This window comes from Haliaeetus albicilla, chromosome 5 (genome assembly GCF_947461875.1).
Source record: "Haliaeetus albicilla chromosome 5, bHalAlb1.1, whole genome shotgun sequence".
Classification (NCBI taxonomy): Eukaryota; Metazoa; Chordata; class Aves; order Accipitriformes; family Accipitridae; genus Haliaeetus; species Haliaeetus albicilla.
In genome coordinates this window covers 6856512-6876073 of record NC_091487.1, presented here as the reverse complement: position 1 = coordinate 6876073, position 19562 = coordinate 6856512, and the positions used below count along the sequence as shown (strand labels likewise).

Here is a 19562-nt window from a genome sequence, read left to right as displayed (position 1 = left end):
GGTGCAGGAGGAACGAGCGGCGTTCCCACGGCGGGCGCCTTGCTGAGCCCGGCCGTGGGGCTCGGTGGGATGCTCTAGAGAGGAGGGGATGCAGAGGAGGGGGATGCGCGCTGTGCGGGGGACCGCAGGAGAGGAGAGGGAGGCGTGTGCCTGCCTGGAAGGGGGCATTTCTTCCCTTATACACACAAGCCGATGCCTACCCTGCCGAAGCAGTTAAACGGGGGAGAGCAGCAGCCAGGCTGGCAGATTCCTGCCCTGTGATATGCCAGCCACAGGGTGACGCAAGGGCTGGAAGGCTCCAACTAACAAGCCATTTTCACCTGCGTAATAAGCGCTAGTGGAGATACAGCAACAGCAGCAGCAGCGGCGGCTCCGAGTCCCCGCAGCCGGCCAGACTCCAGCCCGGCCGCAGCACCATCCAGCCTCCGGCGGCCACCGCAGCTTTTTCGGTGGCTTCCCGCTGCAGCCTGAGAGCCGGAGACGAGCGGCCGCCTTGCAGGCAGCATGTCAGCCCCGCCGGACCCGCAGGACCTGCTGCTGTCGGGCACTGGGGTGCACTGGGCTGCGGACGGGGCGGACCAGTATGCAGCTGGGGCTCCGCTGCGAGGTGGAGATGGGGCTCAGCAGCGGGAACAGCTGGTTTTCGGCTCAGCCAGGGAACACCCGCCCGTTGCCATGGCGACTGCATCCCCAGGTAAAAGGCGAGGGGTACCCAGGGATGCTCAACAAAGGGGCCCTGGCAGCAGCATCTCCTGCTTGTCTCGTTCCCGTCCCTTCCCCGGTTCTTCCCCCAGCCTGGCTGCTTGGAAACATTGCTAATGAGTTAGTGAGCGCATGTAGGAAAACAGAAAATAACGAGCAATTGCGGCCTTTGCAAATAATAATTTTTGCTGATGGGGGGTGGGGAATGCAGGACCCGGCCAAGTTCCCTAAAGCTCTTTGCACTTTGCTAGGCACAGGACATCCAGATTTCAGTCAAATGTTGGAGGACATTTGATTTCACCTGACTTGATGAGGCTCTGTCCTCATTTGTTGTACACCTGTACACATCTGGAGTGACAGATCTCAAAGGAGTTACTTCAGATATTCCCCGTGCACCTGGAATTCCTGCATGGCCCCTTATGTTATTTAAACATGTAGCTTTTAATGGAGTGCCTATTCTGAAGTGTTTGTGTGTTTCCTGCATGCTTTTGAGACACGTCCATTTAATTGTGGACTTTTTGGTTGCTGTGTTTTCCTCTTTTTGCTTTTTTAGGTGTCTTTGACTTAAGATGCATTTAGTTTAGCTAGGGACTGCAGATTCATGGATTTTCAGTTTACTTTTGGGATTTATTTGATTTCCATTGGTTTAGGGTTCCTTTCTTTAGTGGGTGTATTAATAGCAGGTGTATATCTATTAATGAACCCCAGAAGGCTTCAGCTTCCAGTAGCTCCTGGTAGAAATGTTTGGGGAAAAATTACTCTATTTCCTTCTTGGTGACACTTCCCTACTTTCTTTCCTACTGCCGCCCATCAGAGAACCCAAATAACCCAGCCCTGGGGAGGCTGGTGGATCCCATCTAGATTCCTCTTCACTGGGAAGTAGATGTTTCCATTATACAGCCTGACTTGTCTTGAGTAAGTTGAGGGTCAGGGCTTGGGACGGGAATTGGTCTCCATTATGCAATAGCTGCAGAAGCATTAGGAACTGCGTTTTTGGGCTGAGTCCTTTCTAATCCCCTCCAGTCAATCAGCACAGAGAGTAGCTGGCCAGAAACAACACAGTCTGCATGACTACGTGTATTATTCCACTGATACCCATCTGTATGTTTTTTTCAGGGACTGAGTGTGCATCTCTGCATGTGTGTGCTCTCAACATGGATGTTTCCCTGGTGCTTTTCTGTCTGCTTGATGCTACCGAGTTCAGTAGTAAAATAGGATCTAATGCCCATCGGCTGATGTGGGAAATGTTTTGCTGTTTTGTAGCTTTGGGCAGGCAGCTAATCTGCTGATGTGCTGCTCATTCGCTGATCTGCGTGGTAGGTTGTGAAACGTGACTTTTTACTGGAGATAGAGGCAGATGGCTTGTAATGTAAGGCTGTTGTAGGTGCAGGGGGTGTGTGTGTGAAGAGGGCAGGATTGGGGTTTCCAGGTAGGGTTGCCTCAACAGTATCATGACATGAAGAAAGGGGAAAAGATCTTGTGAGCTTTTGTTGTTCACTGATGGATAAAAATATGGCCATGCTGAATGTTAGCGTACAGAACAAAGAGGGGTGGTCTCTTAAATTGTGTAAATCCCCATTAAGTTGAATGAGTGTGATAACTGCTTACATTTAATGAAGGCTTCTTCAGGCTAACCTGGTCTGTAAATTCAGGCTTATAGAATGCAGAATAGAAAGAATGAAAGAAAGAAAGAAAGGAAGAAGGAAAGAAAGAAAGAAAGAAAGGAAGAAGGAAAGAAAGAAAAGAAAAAGAAAAAAGAAAAAGAAAAAAGAAAAAAGGAATGAAAAGGAAAAAGAGAAGCAAAAAAAAAAAAATTTTTGGCTTTTGGAATCCTCTGCAAAAGGGCTTTAAACATGTTTGTTTGCATATGTCAAACTGTGGCAAGGTGGAGATAAAATGAGCAATACAGACCTTTTTGGTGTTTGCTAGCTGTGGATTGACAGACTGTCAAATTAGCAATATCATAAGAGCAGTAATGTGTTTTAAACATTTCCATTTTGTTCTCCCTGTTTAATAAAGTAACTGTTATGTGGTTGTGCGTGTGTCTAGCCGACCATGACAGACAGAGCAGCATCCCAACCAGTGCAGTCCTGTGCATGCAGTTGCCTTTTCCGTTTGTGGCTGCAGCACCTGTATTTCTGTTCCACATTCCCTAGTCAGCTACAGCTCCTGCTCCCTTCACCAGGGGAAGTAAATAATTTCCCTGTTCTTTCTGTGTGACTAAATATTCTTAAGTTGCTGAATAAGAGGTCTGTCATATTGCTGAATATCTAAAACTGTCAAGTATTTCAGAAAACTCTTTAATTCTCCTTCTCAGAGGGGGATTGTTGTGTGTTCCTAAGCTGTAGGAATGGACCCAGTGGGAGATACCTAGCTCCGGCAACTTAAAACACTGCCATAAACTGCCGTAAACTTACAACACTCCCTATAAAATGGGGCACCTGGGGACACTTTAGACAAGGAACAATGCATCTAAACAAGAGTGAACTGGACAGTATGTTTTCCAGGTAGTTTCCCAACACATCCTGTATCTTCCTCCATACTGCTCAGACCAGTCTTTTTTGTGAGAAACATGGTTATGCTCTTTGAGGCAAGAGCAGGGTTTGGAGACTGAGAGATTCTCCCAGCATGAAAATAACTGAAAATAAATGGTGGGAATTTATCACAAGTTGTACAGAAGTTTTCTTATACAACCTAAAAATTTGCAAACTTACCCTGATCTTGGCCTTTGTTTTAAGTTTGAAAACCAGCCAGGGATTGTTGAAAGGTTCAGGAATATTTTCAAGCTGGCCGTGGGCCCAGCTTTGAGCCAAACTGGCTTTGTGTCAAAACCTTCTGAGTGGTTTCTGAATGATGAAAAGCAATGGATTTCACTCCTCGTTCTTCAGACCAACCAAAATCGGCAATGATTGGGACTGCAGAAAAAAATTCCCATGAGGAGTGGAAAGCTCAGAGATTTCTCAAGCAAAGTCAGGGCAGTAAGGAGCTGCAGATCCCACATCTGCTTCTCCTGCAGAGCTACAATGAAGATTGACTCCAGTAGCTTCTGGGCAGGGACAAAGCAGTTTCTCTTGCTTTCATACTTGGCCCCTGGATTTTGCTGAAAATGTTTCTCTCCCTCAAATGGAGAATTTCTCTCCTTCCCAAAGATGAATTTGGTTCAGGGTGAGAGTTGCTTGCAGGCAGATCTTGCAAGGACTGCAGACTGAAGTAGTCCTGAAAGGCTGGTGAGCAGTTGCATGTTGGTGAAAAGAGCCCCATGCCACCCAACACACCATCTGGTCACAGATTCTGTTACTTAGTTTTATACATCAACAGTGATTAAAATTCCTTGAAAAGAATTATTTACAAAAATACTAGACAGGCTACCAGGCATTCCCCAGGATAAATACATATGGTTTCCTTCAGAGAAATGGCAAAACGTAAGAATGGACAGTACCTCCACAGTGCAGGTGTGCTTAGCGGGGAAAAGGGCAGGAACTCATACAAATGGTGATTCATGTGTCAGGATCAGGAAAGCTGTAAACAGCCTTGTGCGTTTTGTTGGTATCTGTAGGGTGATTTACAGGCAGCAGTGGTACACCGCTGTGTCCATGTAACTGAGATTGAGAGAACTGCCAGTGAGCCCTGCCTGCTGATACTTAGGCCAGGATGCTCTTTACCTTCAGACTGGCCACAGCAGTCAGGACATCCCTGGCAATCCTGGCCCATTTCCAGCTGCCTCGAAAGACAGGCTGCAGGTGGGGTCCAGCTGCCCAAAGGAGAGGTGGCCAGTGCCACAGGAGATGGCATTAATAACTGGGACGTGCCTGTGGGGAAGCAAGGGGATGGCGAATATGGCCTATGGGAACCCTTCTGAAACAGCAGCTACCAGCTGGTTGGGATCCCCTGAGGTGCCTCAGTGGCATGGAAGTCCTGTGATTATGGGACTGAATGGCACCCATATGGTATGTGCCAGTGAGGCGAGGAGGGAAAGCGGAACTAGAGCTGCTTGGATGAGGCAGATGAGTGGAGGAACAGCTTCTGCCTGCCGAGGAGCAGTGAGATACCAAATCCCAGGAGTCTTTTGTGCTCTGATGGGTGTAGATGTAGCACACAAGACCATGAGCGGTGCTGGCTCCTGCTGCTCCATGACATCCGTGACAAGGACAGGCTCTCTAGGCTCAGTGCTTTAAGTAAAGACATTTTTTAAAAAAAATTCTAATTCACATGATTTGTAGAGGTTGAGTTTGAAAATGTGTACAGTGTACCCACATGCTCTCACCATGAACTAAGCCACCAAGCCCCTGCCAGCAAGGGACTGCAGTGAGGTGCTCCTAGCATAAGCTTGTGTTTGTACTGATAACGCTTCACCTGCAAATCTCAGTTTATTGTTTCTCTCCAGTTACTGGAGAGTTACTGGCAGTTTTACACCTCAACATGAAAGAGGTTTTTGATGGTTTTCAGGCAGCTTGAGAGCCCTGTAGTTCATCTGGGTGGAGAGAAGTGGGTATGAACGTGAACATCTGCACCGCTTGGGTTTGGCACTGATGCTTTTCCAGGATGTCACAGCACAACCAAATGCAGCAGGTTCCCCAAGACAACTGGCTCAGTTGCCCTTTGGGGCCTTCCCACCCCTTTCCAAGTATTGCTTTAGCAAGAACTCTCCCTCCCTAAGCGTTCATGGCAATGTACTGCTCCAGGCCATGTGCACTGTAAAGGCCAAGATCTAAAACCTGATTTTTCAAGTTGCTGTAGAGAGAGTCTTGATAGAGTGGATTCACTGGCCTAAGAGTATGCCTAAGCAGCTGTTTGGAAATATGTGCTCAACTGCCAGGCAATCTTGCTCAGATTTAGCCAACTGAGGCCAAATTTAGTCTCACTTTGGAAGAGTATATATTCATGCCAGTTCTATTATTGACATTTTAGTTCTTCCTGATTTAGAGAATTGAATTTATTTTTTGTCTGCTCCCTGGATTAGTCCCTCAAAATCTCTGACATACTGATGTGAGTGAAGGTGATCGAGATCATTTGGTGGAGGCTCTCCCCATTCTCTGGGGTTTTGTGAGAGCAAGCAGATTTTGCAGAGAGGGACAGAAACACAGCAGATTTCTTCTTGGATCCTTCTGTTCCTGTAATTCTCATGAAGCTTGACAAAGTGGCCATTTCATCACAGCCCACAACCAGTCATCTAAAAAAATTCCTATTGAAATACCATCCTTCATTCCCACTTGGTTAAAGTAGGAGCAACGGCTCCTGTTGGGCTCCTCCAGCAAGTGTTGTGCTTCTGGGGGTGAAAAGTGCTATCAGAGGTCCATAAAATCTCCTGGTTTAAAATCTGTGCAGCAGTGTAGTTCTCAACTCCATACAGATCAAAATGCAGCTTTGTCCTATTCCCCACAGGGATGCAGATAGCTCCATTCCTGCTTTGACTTCCATGCTGATGAACTTTCTTCAGCCTTCAGGGCTGCAAATGGGCTGAGGAAGAGGATGAGGCAGATGAAAGAGCAGAGTAGTACCAGGGAGGATGACTCACCTGCCTTATTTTAATCTTCCTCACTTGGTAATGAAATGTTTTATTTATAAGCAAGGAACTGAGGAAGAGAGGTTGGGGAGGAAAACAGCATGGAGGGGAGAGGCTTTGGATGTCCCAGTTGCAGCAAGCATTGGGTTTTGCATATTGCAGTATTTCCTGGGCTGTGAGCGTCCCCTTAGCTGGGTCATTCACTGTATCTCAGTGGTGAAAGGGTTCTGGGAGGCACATCTGCCTCCTTTTTTCTGCAGCTCTGGAAATGCCATTCAGTGATATGTCTTACACCTTATTTTTCCCCCCAAAACTGTAGTGTGCAGTACATGCACACTCAGCGTGTGCTTTCAGTCTGCCTGGGGATGGCGACCCCAGCAAATGCCTGGGTGCTGCCTCTGGCTCAGTCCTCCTGGAAAAGTTTGAGCAGATCCCATAGGTCTGTTTATCGTGTCTTCACAGACTGTCCCATGAAAGAATGCCAGCCCAACTGCATGGCCTAGATTGACCCGTGATGCTCAGGACTAGCGTTTGGCTCTGCTTTAGGCCCTGAGAACTGATTTGGCCCCAAGACCTAATTATTTTGTGCACGTGTGTTTTAGCTCAAAATTCCTGAAATACCCAAGGAGTTGTGCTGCAGGTCCACATCAACAGGGAATGGAGGTTTTTAAATGGGTGACTTCTTAAGAATTTGCCTTACTTTCCCTCCTGAGTAGTCAGTACCTCTAAAATGGGCCAAGTACGCACTAAGCCTTTTTCATTTTTGTAGCATTTCATAATGTAGCATTTATGTCCTTGTGTCTGTTTTTCATGTTGTATTCTCTTACTGCCAGATCAGGGCTGCTTAGAAAATTCTGGGGATTCTTGTTTTTCTTGGGTTGGTTGGTGGTTTTTTTCAAAAGAAAAGGTGGCCATCACATAGCAAACCATGTTTCAAGTAATGAAGCATTATTTGTAATTAGTTTTCTAATTTAGGGAAAGTAAATACATGTGCTGCTGTAGACTTGGCATGATTCAGCACTCAAGAACACACCCCACATTAAGTATTCTTGTTTTTTAAGACACTTTGGATTTATGGTCAGCCTATTCCTCTAAGAAACCCCATACCTTCAACAGTGAGAATAAATTCTTGGCACTCACCTGCAAGACAAGACTCGAAATAGAGGGGACCTTAATCATCTATTTCAGTCCTCCTTGTTTCAATAAAGTATTTAAGATCCTAATTATATGGAATATAAGTGCATTCTTAACTGCTTTAAAAAATTGGGATGGTCTTACGCATAAAGGTGAGCATGTGTTTTGCTGAATTTAGGGATAAATGAAGTAGAAGATAGATCATGGATAAATTGGCTTTATTACCCATTAGATCAGACTGCTTCAGGTCACTTGTGTGTAAAATGGAGATACCAGCACTTACCTATCTCATTACAGCACTGTGAAAATTAACATTTAAAGACATTGAAAACTTGGAATGAAAGTCATTATAATGTTGTGTTGTTTCTTTTCATCTATTGTGTGTCTCCAGGTGAGACTAAAAATTGTTGGAAATGACTACAGCCTTTATAAGCCTCTCTCTTTCAAATATTAAGGTGTTACCTCATAAGCATTGGCTTTATACTTTAATATTCCTTAAAAATGGGCTTTTCCATCTTTATTTAAATAACAGCTGCTAAAAGAGTTCTTTGAATATTTCTTTCACTGCTGTAATGAGATGCTTGCCCTTGATACAGCCTCCAATTATCATGAGATCTTGTATCAGAAAAGGTAGCCAGTTCTTCAGAGATTATTTTGACACAATTGCCGCTAACAGCTGCGGCATTCCCAACGTCTGCTTCGTGTAGCCGTGGCTCCTGTCCCAGATGTGGTGCTGCAGTGGGGTGTTTGCTTGAGTACAGGTGAGGACAGAGCGCGGGAGGAAGCTCGCCGAAGGATGCGGTCTGTGCCGGGGTGACTCTGCAGACTCGCAGACTTATGTCAGCTCAAGGCTTTGCTGTGCCATTCAGGACATGAATTACATCTTATTTTTCAGGAGTGCTGAATTTATTAACTGCAGCTGATTTATTGTTGGTAGATTTAAAGACATTGAAGGGCTTTTTAACTGCAGCCAGTAAAAAGCAAATGTATGGGGTGGCCTTGTCAGGCGGGAAACCTTCCTGCTCCCAGACCCTGGGGAACCTGTACTTCTCTTGTCTCTGAGTTTTTTTCCATGCAAATATCAGTTCATGTCTCAGATGCACACGTGGGCGCCCCTGGGTGAGCCCCATGGCCGAGGAGGAGGAACCACGGCACCAGGACACAGCCTCCGGCCATGGGGCCGAGCAGGAGCCTCTGGCTGCTAGTGCTGGCAGTGCTTTGTCTCCCAAACACAGCCCAGGGTGGCCATCCCTCACCCCGTCGAAGCACCCTTCATATGCACGTTGCAGAGCCACAGATGCAGAAGTTATAGATCTGAACGACATCCCCAAACTTTCCCTGCCTGTGCTGCATTAGTCACTGGCTGTACAACCAAACAGCCTAAAAATCCTCGCCCTGGGCAGCCTCTGCAGCACAGCTGTGCAGAGGGGGGCTGCAGACAGCCTGAGCCATCGGAGTTTTTACTGATTTTCTTCTGCTGAGCCTGGCCCCTTACACACTGCTCCCAAAAGCACTCAGGAGCACCTATAAAGGAATTGCTGGAGAGACAGACTGCATTTATGGCTTGCAATCAGCAAGGGACTTTTGCCATTTACAGGCCTAATCCCACCACCCAACTTGGAGGTAGCAAGGCTGATGCAGGGAGGATGCCTACACCCACCAAAGACAGCATTCTGCATGCCAGGGAGATTGGGAGTCCCTCACCCTCTATAGGTCTTGGCATGCACATAGACAGCAGAGCAGCTCTGCTTGGAAATGCATTTAATCCCAAGCTTATTGGCAGGCCAAAGGTCTAGATCCTGAGCAAAGCCTAAAAGTTGCTGTAAGTCTGCCACCACTGCGCAACTCTTCACCCGTATTCGGGTCAGCTGTGTCCCCCTCCCTGTGCCAGGAACATGCACTGAGGCCATGGCTGGGGCGGGAGGTGAAAACCCGCAGCAGGCAGACCTGGGGAACACGGTGTCTCATCTCTGCTCCGATCTACTGAGCAGCATCCCTATGTGCTTTGTGGGAGGGTGCAATGAGGTTTCACAGGTACCATCTCTCCACTGACTACTGATGTACGGCAGGGTCTGAATTCTAATAAGTCTTAATTAGGTCTTTCCCTTGATGTCCTTAATTTAGAGGCAAAAGAGATGCACTTGCTGCTCGTGTGCGTAGGAAATGTTTTGCATTTCAGGATATTTTCATTCCTGTTGACTTCAGCAATGAAGCGCAATGCAACACGCTGGAAATCAAATGTGCACTTCAGCTGAACTGGAGGCTTAACTCCTCTCGGTGCAGGTGTAGCTGTATGATATGAAGAGTAATCATATGTTATTTGTAGTAAAAAGGGAAATGCCTTCTCTCGCCCGTTATAAAAGTTATAAAAATCTGTATCCCTATTTTGCTCGCCATTTTTTCATCTCCTGGTTAGTGCTCATCTCTGGCTTAGGATCTACCCTGTTTGCCAGTTTGCTGGTTTTTTTTCCTTTTTACTACAAAGGTTTGTATCTTCAGTAAACATCGTTGACCAAATAGATGCTCTAAACTGCAATATTGCTGTGCACTAAACTTTAATTGAGACAGTTGCCTTTGATATGGGGCTGACCTAAAGCTGGGGCTGATTCCTCTCTTTTGCAGCTTTTGCAGTTCTTTAAAAAAGTCATAATGCAGCATTCATGTTGTTGCTGTTTTCTCTACTGCTCTAGCAAAAGTATCACTGTGGTTGAATATTGAATTGATTTCTCAGAACCTCCTGGTTATCCTGAAAGTCTGTGTGTATAATCTGTGATTCTCAGACCATAATTAGTTTGTAGGAAAGGTGTTGGGCCCAAAGGCGAAGCTCCAAGATGATGTGTGAGAGTCAGGAGAAGTCCCAGAGGACTCAACCTCCTCTGAACACATTGTTTATGGAAGAAAATAGGGGTTTGGATCCTCTATGCAGTAGCTCTCTTTATCACTTTCGCTAAGCAGAAATCCTTATGTCAAAATGGCTGGTAAGTGGCATCTTGGTTACAGGCAAGACAGGATTTTTACATCACTGAACAATTTGTAGTAGATCTTTAGTAGCTCGTATTTAATTCTCTAATTAAAAAGTTTCATGTGTGTTTAACGTGAGTATGTTGCATACAGGGTTGAAAAGTCAAGCAAGCAAATAATTGGTTGCATGCACAAATGTGGAGTCACTGAGTAAAAACTGGGCTACTTTTACATGGGTGAAATAGGAAGTCTGCCTTTGAAAATGCATACTTATCTCTGCTGATGCCAGGAACAAGGACTGAATTTCCTGAAATCTAAATTTTTTAAAAAACTTGCCATCAGACAAAAAAATCTTTCCACAAGAGATACATGGATTAAAAGAATACTTAAAAAATAGTGAAATATTACAAATCAGTGTATATATTTTCAAATTATTCCCAAATCAATTCATATGTTTCACCTGATTTGGCTGGCAACAGAGTTTAGAAATCTCTACTTTTGGTTTTATAGTAGGACATTTATTCTAAATACACATAAATTTCATTTTAAAAGCACTAATTCTGCCCTGCAAAGCTCTCTATTCTATTTTAGAATTGCCATGTCACGCAGATTTTTTCTGGTTTTTTTTTCTGCCCTAAAAAATACTACTGGAGATCATGGTGGATCATCTGAGCAGCTATCATAGTAAAAGCCAGTTGCCATTTTGGGAATTTTTTTTCCTTCAAAGTCTTTCTGACATTAGCCTTCGTAATTCGGTTGCTGTGTACTAGAAGTTCAGGTCAGAGCTAAGGAGACAGGCTTGGGGATTTATGCTGTGTGAAATATAGTCAATCTCTTCTCACTTCAAACGTGGTAAACAGACCATATATAATCCCTGGAATATTTGGTAGATCTGCCAGGCCATGAAGACAGCATTTGTAATATTCGTCTAGCTACATGTGTTTTTACATGGTTGTCCATCCCTATGCCATCCAAACTCTATTCAAAAGCAACCTGAGGAGAGAGGGCTGAACAAAGAGTGAGAAGAAAATATATCATTCCCAGTAGGAGACTTCAGAGTTGGGGCTTCTTCCACCCCCCTCTCTCTCTGCTCTTGCTTTTTAATGAATCGTTCTTATAACCTACTTTAAATCAAGCATCTAGCATGCTAAATGTTTTGCAGATGAATCATACTGTGCAATGCAGTTATGCATATCTGCTGTGCAAGTACATTGTCAGCTTTTATTTGCTAACCTACCAGCAAATAAGATTTTTTTTTCTGGAAGCTTGGGATACTAGCATCATTCTCCAAGTGAGCATAATGCAACCACTGATAATAAATCAACCTGGATCTGAGGATGTTTCACCAGTTTCAGTGCCTCCTTGATTAGCATTATCCTCAGAGGTATAAATTAAAGAGGAAAATATATAATCTGGGAAGCTTTCCAGCATCATCTTTGAAAATGTGAGCTCAATGCTTTGCTGAGATTTTTTGGTGGAGGAATGCTAATAGCAGTGCTGAAGATGTGCTCTGATTGCACCCTAAAGAGTAGGAAGATGCACAGAATAGCTTCATTTCTTTTTCCTTTGTCATCAAGATAATTTCTAATGTGATCTGCACAGGATGAATCCTGAACTGTTTCTACACAGTTCTGTGAACTGGTCCCAGAAGTGCCAGCTTCAGTCGCTCCCTTTTCTACTACTTGTTCTCTTAGTCTGACATCTGCATAAAGTATGTTACATATTTTCCCATCTCAGCCTGCGGATAATTGCCTGCAGCTGTTAGCAGCGAGTGGACAAGGTCCCTCTGCTATATTGGTCAAAGCTTGAGCTTCAGCAATAAGGATTTCAGGAATTTCTTCTGACTGTTCCTATGAGGTGTCATCACAGCCGGGTGGTAACTCCTGACGCCTCCCTCCTCGCCAAGGGAAGAAAAATGTGCTGCGGAATGTGCTGATTTGCAAAAAATATTTCACAGGGAGGGTTTGATTTTAGCAAAGTTCCAGCTGTGCTAAATGAGCAGAAAAGGGATTTTTCAGCTTACCAGCAACATCTTGGAAATGGAAATGCCACATCCTCCAGCACTTTCTTAGCAGTCAGTTGTCCCCTTCCCCTGCCCATAACCTGCTTGGGTCTTTGGTATTTACTGGAACTAGGAGTTTAGCAAGACTGTAGTACTTGGAGCCTTGCTTTATAATGTCTCTCTGTTTCTATTTGCTTTTTCTTGGCCAGCTCTTTGCCAACATCATCCTTTGCTTTCCAAGAGACGATGAAAAGCGCAGAATGGAAGACTAAGGTGGTGTTCCTCAGGGTGCGTTTTGGGGAGGTGTAAGGAAGTAGATACCTTTATTACTATTTTGCTGATGGGACAACTGATGCACAGTGGAGTGAAGGGTCTTACAAACAGTCCCCAGCAGCTGCATTTGAACTAGGTTTGGGTCTGCTGAGCCCCAGGCAGTGCCAGGCTGCTCCAAAGGGGTCTCAGCTTCATCATAGGTGACTCAGTTTATGGGGCCTCTCAGGCTGAGACTCCAAAAAGTCACTCCTCTCTCCTGAAAAATGTAGGGCAGCTATTTTTACTTAGGTGCATGAAGATAGGGTTGGTTTTTTTTTTTTTTCCTGCATGTTTTTCACTTTTAAATTCATACTAAGGATCCTTAGTTATGTTTTGCAAAGGCATTCACTGTTCCAGCTGAACAACATAGAGGGAATACCATGTGTTATTTGCCATCACTACTGACATTGCTAAATTTGCTGAAGCAACATGTTTCAACATTTCCAAACATTTTTCCTGTGGAGCTTTCTCTTCCATAGAAAGGTTTTCTGTTTCCCCTTGATTTGAGATGAAAAGAAAATTGAAAATAATATGAAATTTTCCCACAGGACAGAATTTCTTTTGCAATAATAGCTCCACTTCCAGCTAATGTCAGGAAAACCACAAACAATGCAGTCAGTATGCTTAATTTCAACCCTGCATTTATGACTTATTCTTTGCTGTTGCTGTCTGAAGAGCAATGACATCAACACACTTTACTCTCAGCTTGAAAATACCCATTAAATCCAAGAGCTAGTGCACTAGCAAGTAGGATTTGTTAGCACCTATTTAATGCACTCAACAGGAGTGTGACCTTGGTTCTCTGTCACTGGTGAAAATGAAGTTGCCTCCTGGTCTAGCCCATCTAATTGCTGCTGAACTATAATACCAAGCAGGTTGTTCTCTCTTTATGGCAGATGACTTTGCTACCACTGTGCAGAAGGTGGCATGAAGCCAACAGTGTTCCCCAACCTAGCAGCTGCCCAGTGTCCTTGGATTCAAATAATTATATAGTGCTCCCTCCCTTACTCACTTAAAAATGTGACTTGCCTATTGGTGCCGAGCAAGGGAAGGAAAGCCAATGAAGACAGCAAATCTGACTCTTTCTTCTCAGGCTCTATACAAGACAACTTCTTTTTTAAAAGCTCACACTTTGTGTGAGCAGGAAAGCAATGCAGGCTCCTCTGTGAGCAGCAAGTGAAGTCTTTAGAAACCATCAGGTTCCCTTTCCCAACCCTGCGCTTGGAGCTGAAAGGACAACCACTTCCTCAGCCTTGCTGTGCAGTGTGTTTTAACCAGCGTTTTAGAAAAAAAAAAGGGCTCTTCCAGACATTTTCAACCAACTTCAGATCCATTTAGCTGGATGGTGGTAACTGCCAGAGCAGGTAAGATCCAAGGTTTCCCAGGAGTCCTCTGCTGCTGCCTGCACCCAGCACCAGGTGCCCCAGGCTTTAGTAGCCTTTAGAAATGAAAAAGCCAGATGTGAGCAAAGCACCATGTTGCCTGCAGTGTTACTCGCTTAGGTTTCTGGTCACAACTGCTCTGCTGTGCCAGGTACAAACCAACTTCTGAGAAGACGGGTTAGAGGAGCTGGTTTCTAACGTTGTCCAACAGAAAGTTGAGAGGGAAAGGGGTATTTGCTCCTGGAGCTTGGGGCAAACAGCCAGGAGAAATGAGCTACACTAAAAGTCAGTGTAAGCACAAGAATAAAGTTGTATAAATTGGACAGGAGCGTTCAGGCTGGGGAGGAGAGGAATTCAGGATGGAGTGAAAAATGAATAGCAAGAAAAAGAAATCCAAACTACTCTAAAGAGTGGATTTCTCAAGTGATGGATTTCTCATCAGTTGTGGAGGCAATGAGGTAATGTGATGCTTGTAGTGGTAGGGGGTTAAGCTTAGAAACTCAGCAGGTCCACTTCTTCTGTGTTCATGAGTTCTGGAAGCAGACTTTCCTAGCAAAACCATCTCCCCCAACCCTTTGTTTAGTTGGAGCTATTAACATAATTTCTCTTAAAAAAAGTTTTTCAATGCATTTTACTTTTTCAATTATTTCTTTTACTCAAGTGGAAGGGCATAAAATCCTCATTCTTCAAGGCAGAGACAAATTTGTTCAACCTTTCACCATGAAAGTACTACCTGGAGGAGTGCTGTGCCACAGCAGGACCCAATGTGCTGGCTTTGCTCTCCAGACCCTTGGAGACTGGCCGACCTCTCCCAGCTCCTACAGCTTACCCTGGGAAACTACAAGGAAGACCATGAAAACTCAGAATGATCTTGGCCATCCGTTTAAATGGTCTCAATAAATAGGAGGGGGTTCAGCAGGGACAGAGCATCTCAGCAGGAAGAGCCAACTTCATAAACACAGGATGGGAGACCACAGATGAGTCCATCAGAGAAGTATTGGGGTGTTGAGGGTCAGAAGCCAAATGCAAGCCACCATAGGCTGCAAACCTTGTGCTGTTTTGCTGCTGCTAAACAGCAGATGCCACACTGAGATATGGCGATGTGGGTTTTGTGTGCATGATGCAGCAAATGGCCTGGGGAGGAGAGCGTTGTCCAGTCTAGAGCACAGCACTTCAGGAGCAATGCAGAAAGTATGGAGGAGAGCAACAAAGGTGATCAAACAGCTGGGAAACATGATCTAGGAGGGAAGATTGAAAGAACTAGGTTTGTTTAAGCTAAAGGAGAGAATCACCAGGGGACAGAACAAGAGCAGTCTTTAAGTACAGGAAAGCCCAAGCAAAGAGCCTGAGTTAACCTGATCTCCAGGTGCGTGGTGGGCAGGAATGGATGTGGCTTCAGTTGCAACATAAGAGAATCAGATTAATCATTTGGAAAAAACTTTTGGAGAATGTAGACATGTAGGATAGAGAAACACAGGTAACTGGAGGGAGTGGCTGCAGCTCCATTGCTGGAGGGCTGTACAGGCTGTGCAGAGGGACATCACCTAGATGACATAGGAAGTGGTACTGCTGGCTAGGGCCAGCAATGGAGCTGGGTGATATCTTTCAGGCCTTTCTGGCCCTATTTCTGGGGAGTCTGTAAGCTGAGCTGAGGGATGGCAGCAGGAAATATACTAATTTCTTCTTTTCCCATCTTAGTTTGGTCCCTGTCCTATTCAAACCAGCAGCTTCTTCTGTTACCCTTTGAAAGTGCGCATCAACCGTGAGTCACAGAAAAGTAGGAATGGCTGATATTTTTGTGTTTCAGTGTCTTTTGATGGTAATTATTTATTTTTTTAAAGAAAAATAGCTTTTTGTTTGTTTTTCAGGAAAAGCCCCACTTTCCTTGAGGGGGTGAATTGACTCCTGCAGACAAACCTAAACATAGCATTCAATAGCTTAAGTTGGACAAACAGAGCACAAAAGAGTACTAACTAAGGATTTTTAATAAATGCAGGCTTGGTGGGGAGAAATTCTAGAAGATGAAGTGTGCAATGATAGTTGGAGATTAACAGCATAGTGCCTGCATCCAGGGAAGTAGGAAAGGGAAAAAGATACAGCAAGTGCAAGCTTATTAATTTGATCTAATTAGTATTGTTAAGAACATTAAGGTAAAAGGAAATTGGAAAAATGCATCATTGATTTATAAATGTGGACTGTGAAGACAAACCTGATAGTTTACTTCAGTAAGAAACCAATTGTTTTCTGACTGGGTTTCAGTGAAGTGTAAAACCCAGTACTACGTGGAAAATTACTGGCTGAGCTGGAGAAGGTGGAAGGCAATACAGCCATGGCATGCTTCAGCTTATGCTGAAAGTAGACCACTCAGGCAGTGTGGGATTTGCTGGTGGGGCTTCTCAGTCAGTCTTGGGGGCCATCTTATTAAATATCTTTGTAAAATGTTTGGTACCAAAAGCCAGAGCAGACTATGGGAGTATGCTGGGAGTTGGGGTAAGAGGTGGCTGGAGCATCTTACAGGGGAAGCTGGCTGAGCCAGGCAGTTGTGAGCTGTAGAAATACATCCCGACACCCTGCAAGGGTGAAAAGAGCTGTGTTTGTTGAGGTGTATCCTCTCTAGAATGAGGTTGTAATGCCTTTGTACAAGTGCTGGTTCAGCTTCTGCTTTGACCTTGGGATCACCACTGTCATTCAGTGCCGTGGATAACTGCACTGGTTTTGTACAGAGTCACTATTGCCCTCTGACAAAATGGTGAAAGCAATAAGAATGACATCAGAGAAAAGAAATTGAAATGTTAAATACCTCACGCTTGGTTTCAACGTTTCCCAAAACAAAAATACATTTGCTTGGAAACAGTTTTAATTCAACAAAAAAAAAAAGAGAAAAAAAAGTCCAGTTTTACTGAAATTACTTTTTCCAGCCAATTCTTTTAAGTAAAGTTTTCCGTCCTCCTCAGAGGATGAGGAAATAATCAATAAAAGTAGTTTTGAGAAATGTAGCACCTCTTCCCAGCTGTGTTAATATCAGTGAGCAAACAGCGTTTCCTCAGACCAGTTCGTGAGCCAAATTTGGAGATGATTCCCTTTATATTTGGGCTCTATGGACTGATCATGAATATTTGAAATGTGAGCTGTACTGCTTAATTGTAGCCTCTTATATGAGTCACATGACTATTTAATGAGGATCCTTGATTGGAGGAATGAGCAAACACATCTTTTATACATACTTGACTGTGCCAATTTCAGTACTTATTTTCGTTTGATGCTGATACATACATGTTTGTTATTGGCCTTGGCAAACATTTCTTTGCCAAAAAAATTATTTCTCAAGCATTGACAGAAAATGATATATGGATTTACTTATTATAAAATAATTTAAACGTGTAACGGCCACTGAAAAATGCTTGTATCATCCCCTCTGTACCAAAATTAGAAAATAACACTAAGATTCACTTGTGAGATACATTTGGGTGGCAGCGTTGTATGTTTCCAGCTGTGGAAATCTTATTAGGTGAAGTCAGAACCAGCTTCAGGAAAGGCCGGTTCGATTGCTTTCTTAGCTCTGTTGTAAGTTGGAGGCTTGGGATTTTTTTGCGTTTTTTTGTACATTTAGGTTTCTCCTGGGCGTTAGGGTGGCTGTTAATTCTTACCTCGGAACAAGAGTGGGTGTTGCAGCTCCAATATAGCTGCTCCAATGCCACATCTGCTGCCAGTCTCAGGGTTTCATCCTGCATGCAGCATTAATGGGGAATCACAAGGTCCACAAAAGATCATCATGTGAGGAGACTGGTAGTTTTACCGTTTGTGGTACACTGCTTGTTGCAACAATTTTTCATAAAAGTTGGTTTATTAAGTTTGGGAAAAAAAGACTTTCTTTCCTGAAGACCTCATTAAAGCATTCAGCTACAACAGAGTTCAGAAGAGCCTTCTCTGCAGTACCTTTTCACTGGATTTAAAGCTGTGTTTCATGAATATAAAACATGACATATGTGATCTTCCTTCTGCTCAGCAGCAAAGGCTGCTGCTAATGTAAGACAGAGTCAGTGAGCTGCCGGCATTGAAAAATAATCTCAATTTTTCACACTGTAAAGGTCAGTATAGCTGCAATGGTCTAGGATACCTGACCTGCTTGATCCCTGAGGTTACAGATTTTTTTTGTATGGTACAAAGGCGGGAATTTATCTGTTTGGAAAGTGACTCCACAGGTACAACACACTCATTTTCTGTCCCAGCAGAGATTCCACCAAACATTGATGATTATTTCCCAGTTCAAGTGAATGTTGTAAATTCATCCTAGTGGCATGGATATTTCCAAAATTCCTTGGTCAATGTGTTGGCTTAAATTATTAACAAGCTGTCCTTTCAAACACCGCTGCCAAGTCAGCCACAACCCTTTGAACCACAAACATAATAAAAGGCAAATTCTTTCCAAAAACACAATACTGTTTGTTGAATAGATTCCACTCACTGACCAAAGGAGTGACAGATTAACTAAGAAAAAAGGGAAAGAAATAAGAGGCTTGGAAATCTGAAGCTGGGCATGGATAAACAAGAGGGGATCATGGCAGTTCTTTGAGTACTCAGAAAACACAAATTTGGGAAGAAAAAATGGAGAATGTTTAGGAAAACATCTGGAAGGAGCAGTGCCAGATGGTTGTTTTCTTTTTGATCGGATTAGTATTTTACTCATAAAATATGAAGACCCGTTTTTCATGTTTGTCAATATTTACAGATCTCGGTCGGTATGTAGGAAGGAAAATAAGGTCTCAAATAGAACTCTGTGTGTGGTTAAAATAAGCTTGATATTCTGTGCTTTGCTGACTCAACCAAAGTGGCCTGAGATTTTGAAGTGCTGGGAATGCCTAACTCCTTTTCCAGTTGCTGGCATCTGAGAAAGCTACACCCCTATTACAGAAAGGATTTTATTTAGAGAGGCAAACTCCAGGCACCCATGATGAGAAAATTTTAGCTTATGTTCCCACCACAGCAAAATATTGCTGAGCTGGTAGCAGGCTGGCATTGACTGGAATCAGCTTTCCTAGTTTCTGCTTGTTGCTGGTGGTGCAGTTGCTGCTTGAGAGATCTGCGACCCTGTCTAATATTGCAGAGCAGGGGGAAGCTCAAAGAAATAAAAGGGGGCCAAGAAGAGAAAGAGTGTATGAAAATTGGCCTGCACGCAATATTTCATTATTAAATGTTTTCAACTGCAAAGATACACTTTCCCCCATCAACCACTATGATAAGCCAAGGACAAAATCAATTTTTTAAATAGCTCCCTAGATTTTTCTTATATGGCTTTGGGGTAACATTGTTTTCCACACTTATAAGGGAACATATCCATTTTATATAACCTTGAATAGCTACAATAAGCAATGAATAAGTTTTCTAGCAAATGTTTGGGTTTTCTTTCACAAAAGACATGCCATTGAAGCCGTGTTGAACTGTGGGTAGTTTTTCATTTCTTTGTATGCAAGATTGAGAAGAACTTCCATCCAGTGTGAAATTCAAATGCTGGGGTTTGAGTAGGGCTAATAGTTAACGTCATTATCCCATGAGGCAAAACCACGAT

General features: G+C 43.8%; 1 protein-coding gene across 1 annotated transcript in view; it reads left to right on the top strand.

Moving 5' to 3' along the window:
* Positions 1 to 211: 211 nt before the first annotated feature.
* The window catches only part of RTN1 (reticulon 1), a 122079-nt gene continuing 102728 nt past the window's right edge, over positions 212 to 19562 (top strand). Inside the window, exon 1 of the mRNA XM_069783191.1 lies at positions 212 to 694. Coding sequence (XP_069639292.1) covers positions 505 to 694 — 190 coding nt within the window. The 5' untranslated portion in view covers positions 212 to 504. The remainder of the gene's footprint in view (positions 695 to 19562) is intronic.